The sequence below is a fragment of the Leptidea sinapis genome, chromosome 30, assembly GCF_905404315.1.
Source record: "Leptidea sinapis chromosome 30, ilLepSina1.1, whole genome shotgun sequence".
Taxonomy (NCBI): Eukaryota; Metazoa; Arthropoda; class Insecta; order Lepidoptera; family Pieridae; genus Leptidea; species Leptidea sinapis.
Genome location: NC_066294.1, coordinates 1,672,476 through 1,694,382, shown reverse-complemented (window position 1 = coordinate 1,694,382; position 21,907 = coordinate 1,672,476). Strand labels below are relative to the sequence as shown.

Here is a 21,907-nt window from a genome sequence, read left to right as displayed (position 1 = left end):
TAAAAACAATTGACAAATGATTTCCCGCCAATTGTTTTTTTATTACTAAGAAGCATCGTTTAAAAAATATAACATTTGAAATTCAAATAGTTCCGATTAGCTAAAAGTCCAAAACTTTTAGCGTGCGCTTTGTATTATGTGTGTGTATATTTTTGATATTTTTATGTATTTTTGTATTTAAGTTATATTTTGATAATGTGGCGTCAGAAAAGTGTAATAAATAAATAAGCGATAATGAGAAGTAACGATTGTGGGCGCTCGCCGAATCGAGTTTATATAATTTTTAATGAATGAATCTATCAATGTAACTCACGGAGGACATTTTTTGTTCCAGTTAATTATTAACGTCGACTCGATAAGCATGTAATTAGTTTTTCAAGTGTCGCGCACATTGAATTGTTATTTTTAATCTATGACCGTGTTTCGTGTTTCAGTCTTGTTAATTGAGAAAGTATTGTTGAATGCGTCTGCTGGCGTCAATTGATAAGCGCAGGATATCCGCCGCGGAATTGCTTTCTTATGTTTTTGAATACGTCGTGTCTGGTGTTAATCTATATATTGTATCCAAAGACTTCAATGTATACTACTAGAAAAGAAGTTTGGAATAACAATTGTATCGCAATTATGGTTCGCGCGGGCGGGCCGTGAGGGGAGCAGACATGGCGAATAAGGGACTACGCGCACTTATTCAGCTCTTTTCAGCTTTTGTCCATACAAAAAAAAACAACAATTTTGTATGGAGACGGGTACGCGTCGATTCAGCTTTCCGCGTCCATTCTGCTTTCGCGGCAAACCAGCATAAAATGAGGATAAATGTGTTTTTATTATGCGAATGCTATAGAGAGCGTTCGGCGCTGTTCCGCCGCGTACAGCATTCCTGTTCTACGTCGAATGCGGCGGAACAGCTCTTTACAGGGATGGTTCGCGACTCCTTGTCGACAAGTTGCGACCTGTATTGTTCCTGCAATGATTTGACGTAATCATTATGCACGCAAAGATTAAAGAGTGCAGACGTGATTTAAAGTTATTATTCTCATTCTTACGACGCCGTATGCGGCTGATAGAAGCAGAGCTGTATAAGTGTGACCAAAATCGTTCAGCGAAACGCGAATGGAGCTGAATAAGTGCGCGTAGTCCCTAAGCCTTGCAAACATTTAATTGAAAAAAAAAAACAACTACGTTTAATAATAAAACCGACTTCAAAAACTGAAAAGTATAAAATAACTAAAAATTTAATTTAATACACATCTTATGCAAACCTTTACCTTTAGAATTAATAAAATACTATTATTTATATGTGCTACCTATTGATAATTTGATAGGTTTTAAGTCGCAATTTTGAGTTCAGTGTGACCGTTACCATGTCTGTCAGCTGGCTGTATTTTATAAACCGTCTATCAATAGTTAGACACCAGAGAGTTTCCAATAAACATTTTCTATATTTTATTTGTATTAGTTAATAGATTGAAGACATTATTTACTTATATACTTAACCTGTATATTAAATTATATCTTTTTAATTTTAAGTTTTTTCTTTTTTGTGATTATTTAGTTTTATCTCAATAATTTGCGCGAGAGACACTTGCAATGTGGTAAAATGTGTCCCCCTGTGAGAATGATAAAACTAAAAAAATATATGATGTACATTACCATGTAAACTTCCACCGAAAATTGCTTAGAACGAGATCTATTAAGTAGTTTTTTTAATACGTCATAAATCGTAAACCGTAATTTACCTTGCATAATAATAATAATCAACTCAAATATAAAAAAAAATCATAAACATAAACCCTATTCATTAACCGTGAACCATTATTTTCTAATAATGAATGTAATAGCTGCATAAGTAAATAATAATATTCGGACGACCGAGCCTTGCTCGGATTATTAAGGATGTACAAAACTTGAACAAAATAAAAACTAATAGGACATCTGGATTTGAACCGGTGTCTTCTGCTTTCCGAATGACCCAATGTCCCATCTGAGCTATTATATAGTAGCGAAATTTGCCTTTGTATTCTAATGTTACTGTAGCTGTTTCTCATTCAAACACGGATAAAACTATTTTTTTTAATTGTAACCTAGCTAGATCGATTTATTCCCCCAGAAATCCCCTGTATAAAAATAAAATAGATATATAAATATAAATAGTCCCCTAAATTTTATGAAAATTGTTGGAGCCGTTTCCGAGATTCAGATTATATATACACAAAAATTTATATAAGATTTTTGGTAATATTTTTTGTCAAACTGGAACATAATATTAGCTTGTTTAGCTATCACAAGCTTATATCGCATATAGTTAGATCTAAATCCCATAATTAATGTTGTGTTAATGTTTATTTATCAATGACTTAATTTAGAACAAATTCACTATTATTAAAACATCGATCAAAGTTACAACGAACTACAAGAACTTTTATATTATGTTACTTGCTGCTACGGAACCCTCCATGGGCGAATCCGACTCGCACTTGGCCGCTTTTATAATGTGTAATTAAAATTGTTTGATTAGGTATTTAAAATAGAACAAAAGAAACAAGCACAATGAAAATTGGAAATAAGTACTGTCTGTATCTAATTATGTGTTTATTGTTATCAAACGGAGAAAAAGTAGTACCTAAATGTTAATACATTACATTTCTAATTCAAATTCAAATATTTTTATTCAAGATAGGATGTGACATCACTCATTGAAAGTTATAAACTACCACCCATTCCAAAATGAATGCCTCAGACCTGAGAAGAATGGGCGCAACAAACTCAGCGGGCTTAAAAAATATGTTTACAAAGTAATATTGTACAATTAAACTTATTATTTAATAGCCTGAGTTACGTCAACTTTTAGATAATGTGCCCATTGAGGTCAAAAATGATGCTTAATATGAATTTCAAAGATTTACTTTGTCTATTGTCAAGAGAGAATAATATTGATAATATTAAAATGGAATCGGTGAAAAACCAGTCAGTCAAAAACACAATTAATTAACTATTCACAAATTGAAACACATTTTGATTGTTAGCTCATTAATGTTTTTATATTTCATTCGGATTAGAAATAATGTCAATTTCAACACACTTAGCGTCGATTATTTACATTTTAATTAACTATAAAACTTTTACCGACTAATATAATTACTTTTTTTTAAATGAAAATAAGGGACATTCAGCTGATGGTTATTGATACGGCCTGCCCATTACAATGTAGTGCCGCTCAGGATTCTTGAAAAACCCATAAATTCTGAGCGGCAGTACAACTGCGCTCGTCACCTTTAGACATAAGATGTCAAGTCTAATTTGCCCAGTAATTTCACTTGCTACGGCGCCCTTCAGACCGAAACACAGTAATGCTTACACATTACTGTTTCACGGCAGACATAAGCGCCGTTGTGGTACCCATAATATAGTCGGGATCCGGTGCAAAGGAGCCTCCCACTAGTAAAAGTGCTAGCTTTTTTGTCGCGTCTTAGTATCGCGCTCCCTCGGGAACTCTTAAAAAAGTTGGTAAGTCTCGGTCCGCCGCGCCTGGGAGAAGTAAATCATATCAATTATTAAGTACTCAAACTTTTAATTAATATAAACCAGCCGTAATAAAAAAATATGGAGTAAATATCTAAAATATCATAAGTATGGTATGATTGACCTCGAATTAGATGTACCTTGATTGACGGATAGGCAGGCAGACACATGAGGGTTCCGGATGTTTTCATTCAGACGTAAGGATTCCAAAAAATGTTTTATGCAAAATTGACACTCAACTCATCTATACGTAAAAATAAAATTGGAGTGTCTATTTGAAATATGTAAATAACAGTTTTTTACTACATGTATATGAATATATATATTCGGTACATACACCAAGTTAACATTTTTACAATTTTTGTCTGTCTGTTTGTTCCGGCTAATCTCTGAAATGACTGGATCAATTTTAACGGGACTTTTATTGGTAGGTAGTGATGTAATAAGGAGTAACTAAGGCGAAGTTAATTTAAGAAATATTCTTTTATTTTATAAAAATAAAATAATGTTGCAATGTTCAAGAAACGGTCTATTTCTAAAAATAATTTATATGGTAAAACATTGAAGAATAGCTATAGTTTTTTTTAATAAAGAACTAGTTGACCCGGCCGACTTCATACTACTTTTATCGATAAATAAAAGACCAAAACTTTTGTATAAAATAAACTTAAAACAAACAAAAGTACTCCTTTTTTTAAGTGTTACCCGTGTTTTAAGGAAGTTTATTTTTTATCTCCTTAGAAAAATAGAAAAATATAAAAATTCTAATTAGTTTTTCATTTTAAACTATTATTTTTGTATGATTTCTGAACGACGGGGGATACGTCAAAAGCAAATCAAAGTTGTTGTTTTTATTTAAATCCGAGGATTTTCTTGTTTATTCAAACCTTTTAAACCTTCCCTGGACTTCCACAACTAATACAAGACCAAAATTAGCCAAATAGGTCCTGCCGTCCTAGAGTTTGAGCGAGACTAACGAACAGCAATTCATTTTTATATATGTAGATATAATATTCTAAATATAATAAACTATATTTTCATGTATAGTTAACTAATTACAAATTCAATTACAATATTGTATAGTTCATTAAAAAGAGCGCAAAAAAAGATGTCGGGAGAGTTTCTTGCGCCGCTTCTTCTCTTTCAGAGCGCCATTTGTTTCCGAAGCGGTATAAAAGTATCTTAGTATATTAGAAATGACATCAAAAAGAATTCTATCAAATTTGAGAAAATAAATGCCTTTCATGCCTTTTTAATTAATTTAGCCATCTGAGAGACCGGCATGATTGTATGTAAAATAAATACATAAAAATAGCTTGTATTACTGTCGACTAGACGATTAACAAATAAAGTGTAGAAAACTTTATCATATATAAGATATAATATTTCTAGTTTTCCTCATGGCAGAGGCCTCTAGGTTAGTCAATAAGGTTCAAAAACGTGTTATTTCTATAAATATAAGTTATTAACGGAAAAGTAAATGCTGTCCTTATTTTCCATTTTTAGGGTTCCGAAGCCTAATGGCAAAAGAACGGAACGGATCTTATAGATTCGTCATGTCTGTCTGTCTGTCTTTTTTCCGAAAATATAAGAACTATACTGAACTATATTGAAACTTGGTAAGTAGATGTATTCAGAGAACCGCGTTAAGATTTTTACACAAATTTAAAAAAAAAAAATTGGAGTTCCGCATGCGGAACTCAATTTTTTTTATCATCAAACCCATACGTGTGGGGTATGTATGGATAGGTCTTCAAAAATGATATTGAGGTTTCTATTATCATTTTTTTTCTAAACCTAATAGTTTGCGCGAGAGACACTTCCAAAGTGGTAAAAATGTGTCTCCCCGTAACTTCTAAAATAGTGATAAAACTAAAAAAAATATATAACGACTCTAAGCATTTACAAAACTACCAATTGCCCCAAAAGGCAAAAAGGATATTAGTTCGGATCAGTCTTCGCATTTATCACAGAGGTAGCTTCCAACTCCTATATAAGAAATGCAATCATCATGCGCCTTTTTCATTGATTACACTGAATCCAATCTTCCGCTGGTGGTTCAGTGTATATGTCAGCCCACACCAAACAGTAAAAATCTGGTTTGCTTGGCTGAGGATCCTTTAGTTTTAGTTTTACTGGGGGCTGCTAATTCAGAAATCTTTGTCTTCTTAATATTTGCTTGCTCAGCTTTGACGCAATATGTCAAATGTTTTCAAAAAGTTATCATTACAAGTAATACCACTTCAATGAACGTGAAAAAGGAATTAACAGTAATATTCGCAGGCAACTGATGACTAATACAAAAGGTTTGTGTACAAAAAACGATAAGCCTTATTTCCTTCCTTGTTTTGGACGAACTATCATGTCGCTTCTGGTCGCACGTGTCACGACTTGAAAAAGTTGTATAGCAATCTATTATAGATATTCATGGAAAAATCAATTATTATTCTTACCCACACTGCTTCTTGCCCGGGCTTCCCCTGTGCCTCTAACTTTGTAATTGTTTCTAAGACTTAGGATACTAATACTTTGATATTACAATTAAAGGTGCGGCGATTCTGAGTGCTTCTTCTATATGGAAGTTGGACGTCAGACCACGAGCGGCGCCGGCGAGCTGTGGATGCATTCAGACGACTCCAACATAGCGCAGAGCATGCACTCCACCATCTATCAGTGAGTATATTTTAAAATATTTAACAACGTGTTCCGTTTAGTTCAATCAGAATCGAAGATTTTGTAAATCGCGTAGTTTCGTGTAATGCCAGACTCGAACATGGTGCGGATTAAATTTTGCGCTGAATTACGTGCTGTCCGCTCAACAATGCTTTTGTATACGGATGTCTGTATGTAGTCGGAGGTATGATGGAGCCAAAGTGCTGGTTCACCTGGGTAGTTAATCATTATCTGAAATGTTGAGAAGGTAGGTTGTCTAGTCATAGTACAATACTTCTGGATGCCTAGCATTTCTGCAGGACTAAGTAATAATGTAATAATAGCTTATCTTAGGAACCTATGTTGGTATTGGGACGGTAGATGGATGCGTTGTTACAAACGTCCAGCTATTAACTATTATTATTAGAAAAGTATATTTGTAATAACTTAAACGATTATTTTGAAAAGAATGAAATATTAACCGAAAAGCAAAAAGGCTTTAGAAAAATTAAATCAATTAATTTAGCAATATACAATTTCTTGAAGGAAGTCATTACTAATGTAGATAAAAGAAAGCATGTATGCGTACTTTATATGGACCTCACTAAGGCATTTGACTATGTCGACCATCAAATATTATTGGATAAGCTAAGCGTGTACGGGGTTAGAGGAAACAGCTTATCACTTCTAAAATCATATCTAACGGGGAGGCAACAAATGACACAAATAGCGAGATTAGTTCGGCATGATAAAACAGAAACACCATATATATCGGAGTCAAAAACCGTAACCACTGGAGTACCGCAGAGAAGTATATGAGGTCCATTGTTGTTCATAACATATATAAACGATTTTCCTACGGTTACCAACCATGAGATGATTTTATTTGCTGACGACAGCACAGTGATATTTATAGGTGAAAATTTAAATTCTTTTGAAAGTGACATTAATAATACTAAAGGCAATATTATAAACTGGTTGACATGTAACAATTTAATCATAAATCTTGACAAAACTAGCATAATGACATTTGTAAATAGACGCAATAAGATAGCATTGAACATTAATTATCTAAGTAAAAAAATATCTGAAATAACACAAACAAAATTTTTAGGCCTACATATTGATGATTGCCTAAATTGGAAAACCCATATTGAAAATTTGTGCATGAAGCTAAATAGATTTTCATTTGCATTACACATGCTGTCTAAAGTTACTACTTACTACGTTTACTAACCAGTTCGCAGTGTTAGTAGCTTTTAACGCGTATGTCACATCAAATATTCGGTACGAGATCATATTTTGGGGAAATTGCACAGATAAGGATAGAGTCTTTAAATGTCAGAAAAAATGTATAAGAGTTATATTTCATTTAAGCCCTACTGATTCCTGTAAACCATATTTTGATAAATTTAAAATACTTACTTTCCCGTGCCTATATATATATATGAAGTGCTAGTATTCATTAGAACAAATGATCAACTATTTAGTTACTCTGATAGTAAACGCAGAAAAAATAAAATACGTTTCACGCAGCATACAACGGCACTTTTTGGTAATAGTATATTTAATATAGCTCCTCAGCTATATAATAAACTACCAGCATCATTAGCGGACCAAAACTTAAATATTAACTCTTTTAAAAATAAAATTAATGAATTTTTAATGACGAAGAAATATTATTCAGTTAAAGAATATTTAACAGACATGAATGTATAGTCATTAGAATAAGTTAATTCAGATATTTCAAATTTTTATTTTTCACATTTTTATAATATTATGGTGGATAGACTTTTATGAATAATTTGGTTTTTATGTTGTATGTTTTTCACGGTAAACTTAGAGTAAGAATTGTAAAATATTATTTTTGCATGCCTACCCGGCAGATTGTTAGCACCTATGATTATAATGTAACACCAATGTACCCACTCAATCTATGCAATTAAATGACTTGATTTGATTTGATTATTTATATCTTCTATATTCTATCTTCTATGAATTCTTATTAGTTAGTTTTCCCGACTGTTAATTGCGCCAATATTCGTATTCAAACAATTCGACATGTGTTTCGCCTCTACACCAGGCATCCTGAGGAGATGTCGACTCGCCAAACTCTGGCACGAGTGTCAGTCGAGGCTAGTCTCGTGCCAGAGTTTGGCGAGAGAAACGAAACACGTTTCGAAATGTTTGAAGACGAATATTACGGAATTCACACTCGGGAAAACTCAAAACATTTGGATATCTTTGCCTAAGTCTGTGGGGTGATTTTTGTATGGGGGTACGTGTGATATTTGTATGGGTGTACGAAACCAAAGTGTATTAATAGAATATCCCTTGATATTGATGATACGTTGTCACGTTGCAGCGCGATGCGCAACTGTGCCAAGGAGACGGAGAACGAGAAGGACCACATCGTGGTGGGGGCGCGGGCCTCGGGGCCGCCCGATGGACCGCAGCCGCCCGCTCGGCGACAGACGTACTCCGACGGTCGCGGCCGCGCCGGCCTCTACAACGGTAGGTCCCCGCGTGTTTTCTTGATACCTTCCGGTTGCTGGGGACTCGTGTCATAGGACACGGCTACAACACTGCGTTGCGGCGTCCTATCGCAAAATCAAAATGCAAATGCGATTTGGTCATTTGACTAGCTTTCAAAATGAAAATAGAAAATCAAAAAACGAAGAAAAAAGCTTTTGTGCATAATATGTTCTTTATTGAATTATTAACCAGTGTACATAATACTCAGGGCCAGGCTGGCGTCGTAGATTTTAACGATGCGACGCCGCAAACTGTGTTGTGACCGGGCCCATATTCGTGACGGACAAGTTTTAAGGACTCTACCCACTAGAACGTATCATACCATGACCGCGCTATGAACTTATCAGACACGACAAGCAACACGATACGCTCTACTATGCCCACTAGAGCGTATCAATTACGCATCAAAGTCGTATGTATCGGCTTTAATGACCGGAGCGTCAGCATATCATCTCATTATCATCCGCGTGACAAGCCCGTGCGTAACGATTTTAGTGACGGGAGGGTCCGAATATCATCTCCGTATCATCCGAGTGCCATATCCGAGCGGTCCCTGTGCGCTGTTGTCGCGTTTGTAGTAATTCACCTGATTGGCAACGCGTTTATAACGGCCATCTTACGCGGTTATAACGCGGGTGCTCACCATTTCGCCGCCTGCGCGCACCGGTGTGGCAACGTCGCGTGTCATGCACAGAGCGTATCGCCACCGGCTAAATATTCTCGCCGACAATACTTGCCGCTCCGTGCATGGCATGCTACGGTGCTGGTCGGTAACGGAACGGGCTAGTGGGCATGGTCTCATACTTTTTAATACAGAGAATATTTTTTTGCCTGACACGTTCATAGCACGGTCATGGTATGATACATTGTAGTTGGTAGAGTCCTTTAATGTAAACCGGCGCAACGCAACGGTCAGGCCCCCCGTGGGACAGTCAGGTATATTGGAGTCTCAGCAACCACCACCAATCAGAATACACAGGGGCTCACCTCGTACCAACACGCTCAATCTTTAGATAAACGAAACAACACATGCGTGTGTTGGAATTCTCTCAGTAGTTTAATATAACATAACTATACATCAGTGTCGCGTACCTTCGTAAACTAACCCTAAAGCTTGCGATTTAGAAACATCGCGAGATCTCATGTCACTGAATATCGGTGTTAGGCATGAGAACATATTGTATATTATTGTAAAATAAGAAAACACTAACACTGCACTCTGAATTTGTTAATACATATTACCTACACCTTAATTTGACATCTGGATACGACGTATGACCGTCTCAGCTGATGAAGAACCGTTTCAAACTGATACGTGCAGAGGCGTGCATTAGTTTTCTAGCAAGCCAGACACTGTGGATCAAACTAGTCGTAGTTGAGCCTTGGAATATGCAAAGATTTCTTACATTAGATATTTAGTATCTAGCGTAAGGAAAATTTTATGAGTGGGTGTTCAATAGAAGTTTGTTAATAAAATAACGGAAACAAATTAACTTTAACAAGTTTTTTTGCTATATTTATTTAGGTTCATAACGAAGTAGGCACTGCGTTATTGCTTATATGATATGCACGCCCCTGGATACGTGTATTATGACATCACTGCGAACAGCAACAGATGAGGGTAGTATGATATTAAGACTATTAATTATTTAAGGTTTATTACACTTATCAATGGAATATGGAATAAAAATTGAGAATCGTTAGTAACTCTGTGTTAACAGTTTGAACGTGTCTATAACAAAACGAGTATAATTATCGACTTGTATTGATACGAGTGTAAAAGTTGTTTTTACAATAAAAACAAAATGCCAAGGTAAATCCATCTCTTCTCTTCATACATTCCACACACACATTCCATCATAAAGTCGCCACACTAGTTAGTTCAGTAGTAATCATTTGATGCGTTGCATTGAAGTCACTTGTGATTTGACACTTTTAGTAGATTAGTTTGCCTGATAGCTTAATGAGACAGTTTTTAAGTCCTTTAAAATCGTTGAATTGCTTAACTTTTATGCAAATAAAAAAAAAAAACGGATTTAGTCTTAACTCAAAATAATCGACTTGGAGTACATAACCCTATTTAATATTTTTGCGCTGTACAAGAAAAGGTTTAAAAACTGTTAAAATACTAACATTTATGTTGTTGTAACAAAACTGAATTGTTAAATTTGTTTAAGAAAATTTATTCGTTACGGGTATGTGAAACCATTAAAACAAAGTAAATTGTCACCCATTACTGACAGCTCATAAGTTGTCAGTTAAAGGAACGCGCTCAGAGGCGTGTTTCTTACAATAGTACCTGAAACAGCATTTTAAATACTGTTTTATAAGAGGTACCTAATTTATATTCCCTGGTCCAAATAGGCGTTGGTATAGAATTCAAAAAAATCTATTCATACATATATTCTCTTGGGTTTTGTCCATACATTCAGCATTTATCTTTGGAGTGCACGCGACGTTGTGTTCACCAAACCGTTCGAGCCAAATGATGTGTGTTCAACAACGCAGGCGGTGGCTACATATAATGAGTCTCGCATGTCTTAATTATTAAGGAACAAACGTAAAAGAAGGTCAGTACCTTCTTGGTCAAGAATGGCGGACTGTCGGTCGACTCGCGTACACATCCCATATGTTTGAGTCAAGCTCGGCAGCTCGAAGCGAAGCCATCGAGTTTAGTTTTACGATCCACACGTTGATTTTTACTCGTTCTGGAATAAAACTATCGAGTAGAATACTGAATGTGAGTTTGTATGAATCCGGCTCGAAGGACCACGTTGTACGGTGTTCGGGTTGCCGTACAGATTAATTTATGTTTGGTTCATAAATTAAACTAGACTTAAGAACAATTAGTTTATTGAACTTAGTCTAAATGGTTGAAATGGTTTTGAGCACACGCGAACCGATTGATGCTCGTACGTGAACTGGGGGAAAATGTGGAAACACGGCACGCGCCAGCGCAACTGCTGACAGGGCGCAACGTGATGTGCGATGTTCCACTCGTACAAAACTGTTTACATAAAATATTATTATTTAAAATTTATTATACTTTATTCCTTTTAATGTCGTTATTTGAACAAAAGATTTGTATTGCGACATTTTTCATTTGCATCCTTCCATTGTAACACTGAGTTCCAGCAAACTAAATTTCATTTTTAGCCTTTATATGACAAAGAGCAACGTTGCAAAACACTTTTCATTAGTCCTTTGATTTTATTCAATTCAGTTTTCTTACAACTACATTTAAATCTCGAACAACAGCGCGTGGGACTAAAAGGTAAGTTTAAATAAGTATAATTATTATACACAGCCATTGATCGCCCACAACAAACAAGATTTTACAACTTAGATTCGAATGTTGGCTTTTACAGCAACACTTAAAACTGTCAGCAAGGCATCAACGAGAGATATAATTGTTACCACACTACGGTCGGAATTCTTTTATATGTCGGAAAGTTAATTTAACTGTTGATGAACGTTCGCTTTTCTTATTTAATCGCAATGCTAAATTGGCGATTGGGGATTGATATTAATTCATAGCTGTACTATTTCCGAACATATGTTAGATTCTGTAATTTTAAATAAATATTTATAGTGACGATTCAAAAGCGCTTAGTTTAAGCGTCATTAAATAAAGTTTATATGACTTTAACTTTGAAATGTATCTCCTGCCTGGCATTTCAATAACCGAATTAATATGGATGGATGGATAATGATCTGTTTTCAGTTCATCTATGGGAATACTAATAGAGAATTGCTATTTTGATTGCCATTAGTGTGGATGACAGATGTATTTTATATACTGTATGGATTTGAAATAACGATTGCAATACTGCCATACTGCGAATGAAAGAAACGTTTGATAAGTATACTTACAAAATGCAAAATGTATAGTGTAAAACATGTAAAGGACATTTCCAATTATTCTATAGAAGTCGCAGACTTATCGAATTTATTGTACACTAATGATTTTTGGTGTTTTATATTCGTGAATATTGGCTCCATAATTGCTATAAATCAAAAACTCAACAAAAATGTCATTTCAATAGATCTTCTCTATTGAAATGCAAAAGTTACTATTTGTATAGACTTATGTATGCAATTAGTAACACGTTTGCGAGTATGATTGCGAAAAAAACCAACAGGTTTATGTTAAATTAGCTTGGTTATTAAATATCTAACTACAATAAACGACAGCGTATGTCTAGCACTAGTATTTGTTGTGGGCGAGGTTAGGGTCTGACCCCCTGTCTGGGTTTCCAGAGAAGGGCCTGTGCGTTGGCTCTTGCATACGTCAGTGTGCGTGCGACTCGGCCGCCTACTCCGTCGATGAGACCGCAGCCGCTGCGAGCGCACCCGCTAACGGTACGCACCCACCCACTTACAGCACGCGTTGTATTCTAAGTCATTCACCGCTGGTTGTGTTTGCGAGTGGTATTCGTTTATGGTTAATTTAAATCAAACATTGACATCAGGTTTCGAAACCTATTTCTGTGATCTGGATGTCATAAGTTACGAATACAACACGTAAACAGTTATCGATTCTAATCATCTAATGCTCACTTTTCATGCTATCCTGGTCCATAATTGTTATCATTTAGACCGCAGTCTCTCTTCGTGCTTTGTCTTGACCTGGTCAAACATACTAATTTTTTCCATAGCGATTATCGCTCGCGGGAGATGGACGTGAAAACAATGCATTTTGCAATAACATTTCTTATTGGTGCCTATTGTAATTAAGCGCTTCGTTCCAGCATTCTTCATAATCGATTATGAAATATTTTTATTTTTACAGCTTATAATATTTGCGAATGTTATCCACATTTTCATCAGTGGAAGCCTTTTTTTCACAGGATGCCGGCTACATGTTAGGTATCTGAGTACGTGATGAAGCAGTTATGTACAAGCATTACAGACTAATGAGTCTTAATATCTGAAGTCTCTTATGTCTGAAGGTACCTTCTTGTTCCTCAATATTCATACTATGATTAGGAATTTGTGAACTCGACTGTCGAAAACTGATTAAAACTGATAAAAAATTACATGTCAGCAAATTCGTACAGTATTAGGTAGGTGCAAAAGATTATGCATTACCTGAAGAGTGCAGCCACTCTATACCTGTAAATGAAAAAAAATATAACGGAGGACAGTAATAGGCTGTTTATAATATTGTAATCGGAGAATCTGGGTTTTTTGCTGCACCTAGACCTGAAAGAATAGCCACTTAGCGGAATGGTCTTTTCCTATTGGAAATTTGCCTATGAAAGTTAAAAAAATTCGAATCATTGCTCCGAAAATGCATGTTTCTTTTTCGGAAAATCGGGATATCAACATGCTTAAAAACTAAAGGACAGCCACTGAAGATTGGTACGTCAATACGTGCTTGGCTAGTTTGTCATTTTTATTTTTAAAAAATTAAATATAAGCTATGAGGTACCTATATGACTTACAACCCCTGAAGAAATAGTAAATACTTTTCAAGATGTCCTTCAATAAGATTGGCACAACTGTGTTATATAATGGTTCCAATTAATGATGAAAATGGTGAAGGAATACTACTGTGAAACATTAAGAAACCAGAAATCTTCAGTATGACCTAAGTATTGTGAGATCATAATATTTTTTTACTTTTTAAATATTTTTTTCTTCGCGAAGAACTCACGTTATTTCAAAAAGACTCACATTGACTGTACGGTTATCTCAATCTGTCCATTATGTGTTCATGTTGTATTCATGCGAAATGAGACAGATGAGATAGATCCGGCTCGAAGGACCAATGTCCAGGGCTGGGGTAAATTATAAGATGTTAAAGGGATAATTATATATTAAATATTACAATGAACTAAGCTAATGAGGAAAGATGAGATTGGGATTAGACAGTCGCGCCGGGTACGACGCCCGAGTGCTAACTAACTCAAGTTAATGTATTGAAATATAATGAAAATATAACAACAGCAAATCATATTGCATGATCTCACTTACATTGAAAACTCTGTACGGTTGCTTAACCGTACACAGAACTTGTTTTACAAATTAGATTTAATTTGGCCAGTCGGATTATGGTTGTGAATCGAACTAATCGATTAAATTCTATCAGTAATTTTTATTCGTAGAGCGTATAACAAAACGTACTGAAAGTGTTCCTAGTTTAGGTGTCTAACGGACATATTGTTATAATGGTTGTTGCTTCGCGCATATAATATTTTGTACAGTACTAAGATGTTTGTGTGCATGTTGTGATACGGTGGCGGTTCTGCCTGTGTGATCATATCATTCCCGACGAGGGAACAGCTAGCCGTGGCTCACGCAGAGATAACGTGGAAATTGTACCGGATTACTATAATACCGATTTACCTTCTTACTCTATGGTGATTGGTGATGACCTCCAGACAAGCCTCGCTTTTATAACATACCGTTTATTTACGAATATAATTGAATGCTAGATCACGTTATCTTTGCTATGGACACGTCCTCATTTGGTACACGATTTTGATTTCAATTGAATCTGGTTGTGGATCTAATCTCTGGAACAGCTCCTGGTGCAGTAAGGTGCCACACCATGTCACTCGGCCGCGGGCCACACCCCCGTGCTCACGTGCCGCTCGTTGTTCCACAGCAGCCGGCCCCCCGTCCCCGCCGCGGCCCCGGCTCCTTAAACACCAGCGCACCGGCTCGCTGCCGAGCGGCTGCTCCCTGGCCCACGAGCCGCTCAACATAGTGCACGAGCGAACGCGCTCCGCGCCGCTCACGGGCGACGAGCTCGACCGCGTTATCTTAGAGAAGGCCGCGCACTCGTCGTGCAAGGCCGACCCGCCCCGGAAGACCTGGTGCCGGCGAGCCAGCACCGGGACCCGCCTCTCCAAACTCTCGCCGGCGCATACCAAGAGTACGTACGTCACGCTTCCACTAACCGACCGCCGCCTCGCACCGCATCCACTAATTTTACGATTGAATACTTCGTTGATTGTTCCCTGGTGATGTTGCGTGCATGAAGCGCTTCCGATGTGCATGTGTGTGTTAAATGCTTTTGATTGTTTTTTTTATATATGAATGTGCTTTGATGTGTATATAATATATTGCTATCTGTAGTAATACTCGACTTAAAATAATAAACATTGAGCCGGCCCCACATACGTGCCACGAATTACTAGTACATATTTATAGTGGGTTTCATGGTTTCCCGTTCGCTCTTCGCGGCGTGACCCTAATAGTGTTGGTATTTTTCTCGTACCAATGGAGGCACCCATAAATCGTGGTCGCGTTTCACAGGCAAGTTTCGAGAGCCGATACAATACCGGATGTAGTTGAGGTGTTGTACATACCTATAGAGGAATATTTTTTAATCAGAACAATGCGTCGAGGTCAAAATACTATTTATCTATTTCGTCTAGGTCTTGTTCACATTTATAGAACGACAACTAACGAAAGTTAGATAAATTCTTCCTTGTCTTTCACTCAGGTCGCTACATATACTGTTTCTGATTTTATCCATAGCTTTCTTTCGTGATCGTTTGCTATATATGTGCTTTTAACTGCCTTGTTACATAACGGAACATAATAATTAAATAGACGTGGTTACTTTAAATATTGGCGAGCTTGATAGTCGTGTTTCAAGATGGCCTACATATCGACGACCTTGACTCTCATCAGTTGTTATACAGTAAGGTCTTAGAATATCTTATAGATTGCTTTGCTGTAAATATTTATTTATTAATATAAGAAATTTAATAAGTTAGTGCCGCAACTTTGGTTGCATATATTTTTAGTTTAGATTTCCTATTATTTACAAGGGTTCTTCTTCTTGTTTTGTTATTATAATATTTAGTTAAGTTTTCTTCTTATTAATTCCTGAAGTAAAACATATTACGTACCTAGATGTAGATGAGTTGTTTAGGAGGATTGCAGCTAAGCTATGCTCATAGTGCGCATGTGGGGTCTTTTTGTTTACCTCTACTGGACGCGTATCGACATTATGTAGTCGTTTGTTGTATAGACGGAGGCACGCTGCGGAACCGATGCGACACGATGCCGTCGCGTATCTGCCCCGCCTACGAGCCGGAGCGACTTACCGCGACGCCGAGGGACGCGGACGTTGTCGATGGTGGGTATTTATTTACTTTATGACATTTTTAATTAAATGATAAGTTAATTGCCAATAAAAGCATTTTATATCATAAATGAGGACTACTTTGTGTAGAAAATCGGCTATAGGTAAGGGACACCAAGGCGGCTGCCATGCCACTGATGAGAGCATTCGCAGTGGTGCTCAGAAATGCTGTGGGCAGGGTGTACATGCTATTTACCATCAAGTGGAATGTCTTGCTCGTCTTGTCTCTTCTTATCATGTAAATAGCCACTATGTCGTAAATGTATGTATTTGTGGTATATTATTTTATCCTCCACTCTTGAGAACTTTCACTTAAAATCCATTTCTTTAGTTTTAAATATAGTAAATACTTATTTCTAGCATCTGTGAGAGTAATGTGTTATCAGAGACTCCGTTGATAACATACGTTGCAACTGGTTAATGTTTTGGTGACTATGGCAAACATGAAAAATGTTTGAAACATATTAAGTGTGTAACAAACATTACGAAAATATATATTACTAGCGGACCCGACAGACGTTCTGTACATAATAAATAAAATACTGTGTTCATTATGTCTTCGTTAATATTTCATACTATTAAGAACTAAATTATTAAAACTTTCGTGAGACATTATTATTAATAATACGGCTTATACATATTTACTAATACGGCTTTACAAATGTTTTATCGGTGTGAATACCGACTAGTTTCGGACCATTCCGGAACCTTTATCAAGGTGTTATAAAAAGGTAATCTACAGTTCGTGTAACTTCCGAATTGAACAAGTTCTTCTCCTCGTTATCAGAAGAAGAGAGAAAGCGTTTGCGCCTCTGAACCCAACCCCCCCAACAATATATGTTCTGCCGAAAATCCATAAACCGAACTGGCCTTTACGTCCCATTGTAAGTCAAATTGACGCGCCTACATATAAAAGTTCACATCACTTGGGAAGCATAGTGAGTGCGGCAAAAGCTACATTGATGAAACGGGACGCAATATAAAAACCAGACTCACCGAGCACATCCGCAGTGTACGAAAATTAGACAGCAACACCTCGGCAGTGGCAGAGCATGCGCTAAACTCCGACACGTCATATTCTATTAGGTTTGATAAGGTGAAAGTTTTGGCTCGCGATAAAAACTTTGTGTCTCGCAAGCTGCTGGAAGCCATAGATATCGACTGTCGACCTAATTTTATTAGAGACAAGGGTTGGGCTCTGCCACCCACTTGGAAATCAGTGTTACAAAATGCATCTCGCAATAAGACCTATAGTGCCGACGATCACGTAATGGACATTGTGTGTACATTTTGTGCACCCGTGGACACCAAGAGTCATATAGTGTCAATGATACCGTGCTCGTCATCATCACCGGCGCACCCTGCGCCCCCGCCCTATCCAGCCGCGATCTATGAGCACAAGTCGGCAGTAAGAGACGGGACGTTAACGCGAACCCACTACACTCACCCTGATAAAGGACCGAAACTAGTCGGTATCCACACCGATAAAAAGTGACTAAAGCCGTATTAATAAATAAACATCAAGAATTATTTCGTAAAGGCTCCCTAATGAAATTGTTTCACAGCAGAACTCTCATAGAAAATATGTCCATATAAAACAAATATTGGAAATAAAAATAATTAGGATCCCAAAACGAAATAAAAACTATCCTATCTCTCAAGTTGGACGGAACTGCACTCCATGAAGTAATTATTAAAAGGAGTTCACTGGAAACAAACATGAGAACACTGTGTTTTTAAAAAGATAAATTTACATTTGGCCTCGTGAGTAGGCGCGTATGTCTTTAAATGAAAGGTGCTGTATGTATCAACAGTAGTAGCAATAATTCATCAGGTTACTCGAATGTGTTCACCAGCAACTCGTGAACTGTTCACCAGTGCTCTAGGGATAATAATAGTCAAGGCGTTGATCATAGGCGATGGTAACCTTCCTACTCGTCGCTTGATGGATACACCTTATATCACTAATAGAGTATGTGTTTACACAGGTACGTCATCATCGAGAGACGACATCGATTCGCTGTCGGAGTGGTATCGAACGCTACGGATACCCGAGGAGCCCGATGCCTGCGATGCTCTGCCCAGAGACTTCATCGGGTATGTTCTTAGCAGCTCTAACTCAGTCAGTCAATAGAAAATTTAGGCAAGGTACCGCTTAGATCGATTTTACAATTTCAACTGTCTCGAAAATACTGATGTCCAGCCAAATTAGAGTACTATCCAAGTAGAGCGAAGTGGACTCAGTGGCACGAAGTACATAGTTTATTTATCAAATAGGGATGCAACGTTAGATACAATGGTAATCCTTATTCAGAGCACAGCCTTAGTATATTGAAATTTAAAAAAAAATGTATACCTCACTTACAGGCTAACTCAACATGCATATATTCATTATGAATATATAATAAAGAAGGACTGAAAAACAATACAATACATTCTTTGCAAGTAGAAATTTAAAAAACTTATATTACTAAAAAATATAACAAGCTAAACACAAAAATTAAAACAACTCAATTCTATTTTTTTTAATGATGCGAGGCGTCCACCCACACCCGGACCGTCCGATGGTCCAGCCGTACCAAATCCGAAAAAGTGAGTAGGCTTTATTACACTTGCCAGCGAACTGTGGCGGATTTACTCTTTGGTGGCGGCGCTTTTCATCTTTTGCGCGGCTTTTCAACGCCGCTTTGTGATGTTTAAATATTCAAGTTTATTGAATCATTGACCTAGTGACCCAATTATACAGTACGTCCAAATTTGCTCAAAATGAAAAGTCCTTTTTGACAAAGTTTTGAACGGATTTTGTTAATTTTTTGTATGTCATCAGCAAATGCGCTATCATACTTTTATTTCATATATGCTTAATCCATACTGTATAATAAGGTATCGTGATTATCTATAGCCAAAGTATTAGAATCGAATCATTCGTCCTGTGCTTACAGCACACTTAAAACCACTACTTATACTAGAGCAACATGGTTTTCGCCCCTAAATGTCTACTGCAACAAACTTGTTACACGTCTCAAATTACTGCGGCACTCGACAATGTTTAGCAATTAGATGCTAGACCTACCGCTATAAACAAAGCCTTCGATATAGTTGACCACTACTTGTTAATATGCAACCTATATAATTTAGGTTTTCATGGCATTCTCTTAAAATGGTTTGCTTCGTATTTAAGTGGTGGGTTGCAAAAAGTCGCAGTTTGCGGCAAAGAATCGAAGAAGCTGTTTGCAGTTACTTCTGATGTGCCCCAAGGTACCCGTTTGGGCCCAATACTTTTTTCATTAACTGATGATGATTTTGATAAGAAAGATGTTGGTTTGTATTAGAAAATTACTTTTAAACCTTCAATTTAAATTTCAACCTTAATTTTATATACATCAGTGTTTCTTATTAGCATACGTTATATCTAGTATTCTACGTTCATTACTTAAATTGGACTGTGTTTGCCTATTATTGGGTGTGCCTATATGTAAGCTTTCTAAGAAATGTAAGTGATTTAAGTCTGTTTGTGATACCTGTTGGTGAACCGCAATCTTCTTTTGTATCTATCTTTTATATATATATGATGAAAATGGTCTTTGTTAGAGGCTCAATCACGCCTAAACCACTGATCGTATCAACATGAAACTACCACCATTCGATACAAAATTTATTCTAGATGGTTTATGGCTTAGTTTGTTTTTCGAATTCCAATGTTCCTTCCTTTTAGAATTCGCTCAGCGAAGCGGGCGGGAACGGCTAGTCTTATGTTTTATTGTATTTGTAATAATATGATTAAAATTCAATTTATTGAAGTGAAACTTCTTTAGAATCGTTGTGATTTCAAACCGGATGCAACGGAAAAAACGACAGGTAAGAGCCACAAATACAAAAATGGATGAAGCCGGAGACTAATAAAGAATGAGACAGTAATATGCATACTATTGAAGTGAAAACTTCTTTATCATCGTTGTGATTTGAAAGTTAATGAAACGAAAACGCGACAGTAAAAAAAGCAGTCACATCAATGCATAATATTTAACATGGGAGATAATGAGATAGGAAGCATAATACAATGTTTTGGTATCAGGCGATCATAGCTAAAGAAGAGATTGTCTTAAGTATGGCGCGAGTATACCTTAATATATTCTGACTCCAAGCGCACGACTTATTACTACATAGACACCAGGTGAACATATTATTATATATATCAGTGGTGGTAGGAATGTCTTTCATAGGGGTTGAAATCATGTGTCATCCTAGCAACACGTACCAGGAATTCATATGCAGTTTAGAGGTTCATGCACCATGCAGGTTTCACTTCTGACATGTGTACTTTGCACGCACACAATGTTTTTTCCTTTTGAAATTCGCCCAGCGAAGCGAGAGGGAACGGCTAGTCTCTATATATATGGTCATTGTTTGAGGCTCAATCATCAACATGAAACTACCACCATTCGATGCGAAATGTATCCTAGGTGGTTTTTGGCTTTATTTTCGAATTCCAACGTTCCTTCATTATTAATTTATTTCCTTTTAAAATTCTAGTTAATAAATAAATAGAATAAATGATTTTATTACGTGTGTTGCGTAGTATCCGCGGCGGCGGTCCGTCCATCTCCCACTCGCGCACGTCGTCGCTGGGCGTCGAGGAAGGCGGCGGTGCGGCGGAAGGATACCTGCCCATGGCGCCGGCCCACCTGTCGTCATCAGGCTCACTGTGCAGCGGCACGCCTTCCACTGACCCACGCTTCAGGTATTATGCAACAACCTACATAAATATAGTAAAGTTTTAGTTTAAATGGGTTCCGTTATTGTTTAACCAAACTTTTATCGAGCGCCCACTCATTAAATTTTACCTTACTCTAGAGACTAATATAATAATAATACCTACGGTAGGCAGTCTCCAGATTGCGTTATTCGATAAATTACTTCAATATTTAAACCTCAAAACTCAGTACTGTCGGACTAAAGCTCAACTACGACTAGTTAACTTAACATCTTATATCTCAAGGTGACGAGCGCAATTGTAGTGCCGCTCAGAATTTTTGGGTTTTTCAAGAATCCTGAGCGGCATTACATTGTGCCCTGTGCTGCCTTGGGGCGTAAAAA

General features: G+C 36.8%; 1 protein-coding gene across 1 annotated transcript in view; it reads left to right on the top strand.

Annotated features, from left to right (window-relative positions):
• Positions 1–21,907, top strand: part of LOC126973742 (insulin receptor substrate 1) — a gene marked incomplete at its 3' end in the record, with an annotated part of 44,890 nt that overhangs the window by 15,744 nt on the left and 7,239 nt on the right. Inside the window, exons 3-7 of the mRNA XM_050821064.1 lie at positions 6,067–6,192; positions 8,537–8,685; positions 16,697–16,804; positions 18,799–18,907; positions 21,390–21,551. Coding sequence (XP_050677021.1) covers positions 6,067–6,192; positions 8,537–8,685; positions 16,697–16,804; positions 18,799–18,907; positions 21,390–21,551 — 654 coding nt within the window. The remainder of the gene's footprint in view (positions 1–6,066; positions 6,193–8,536; positions 8,686–16,696; positions 16,805–18,798; positions 18,908–21,389; positions 21,552–21,907) is intronic.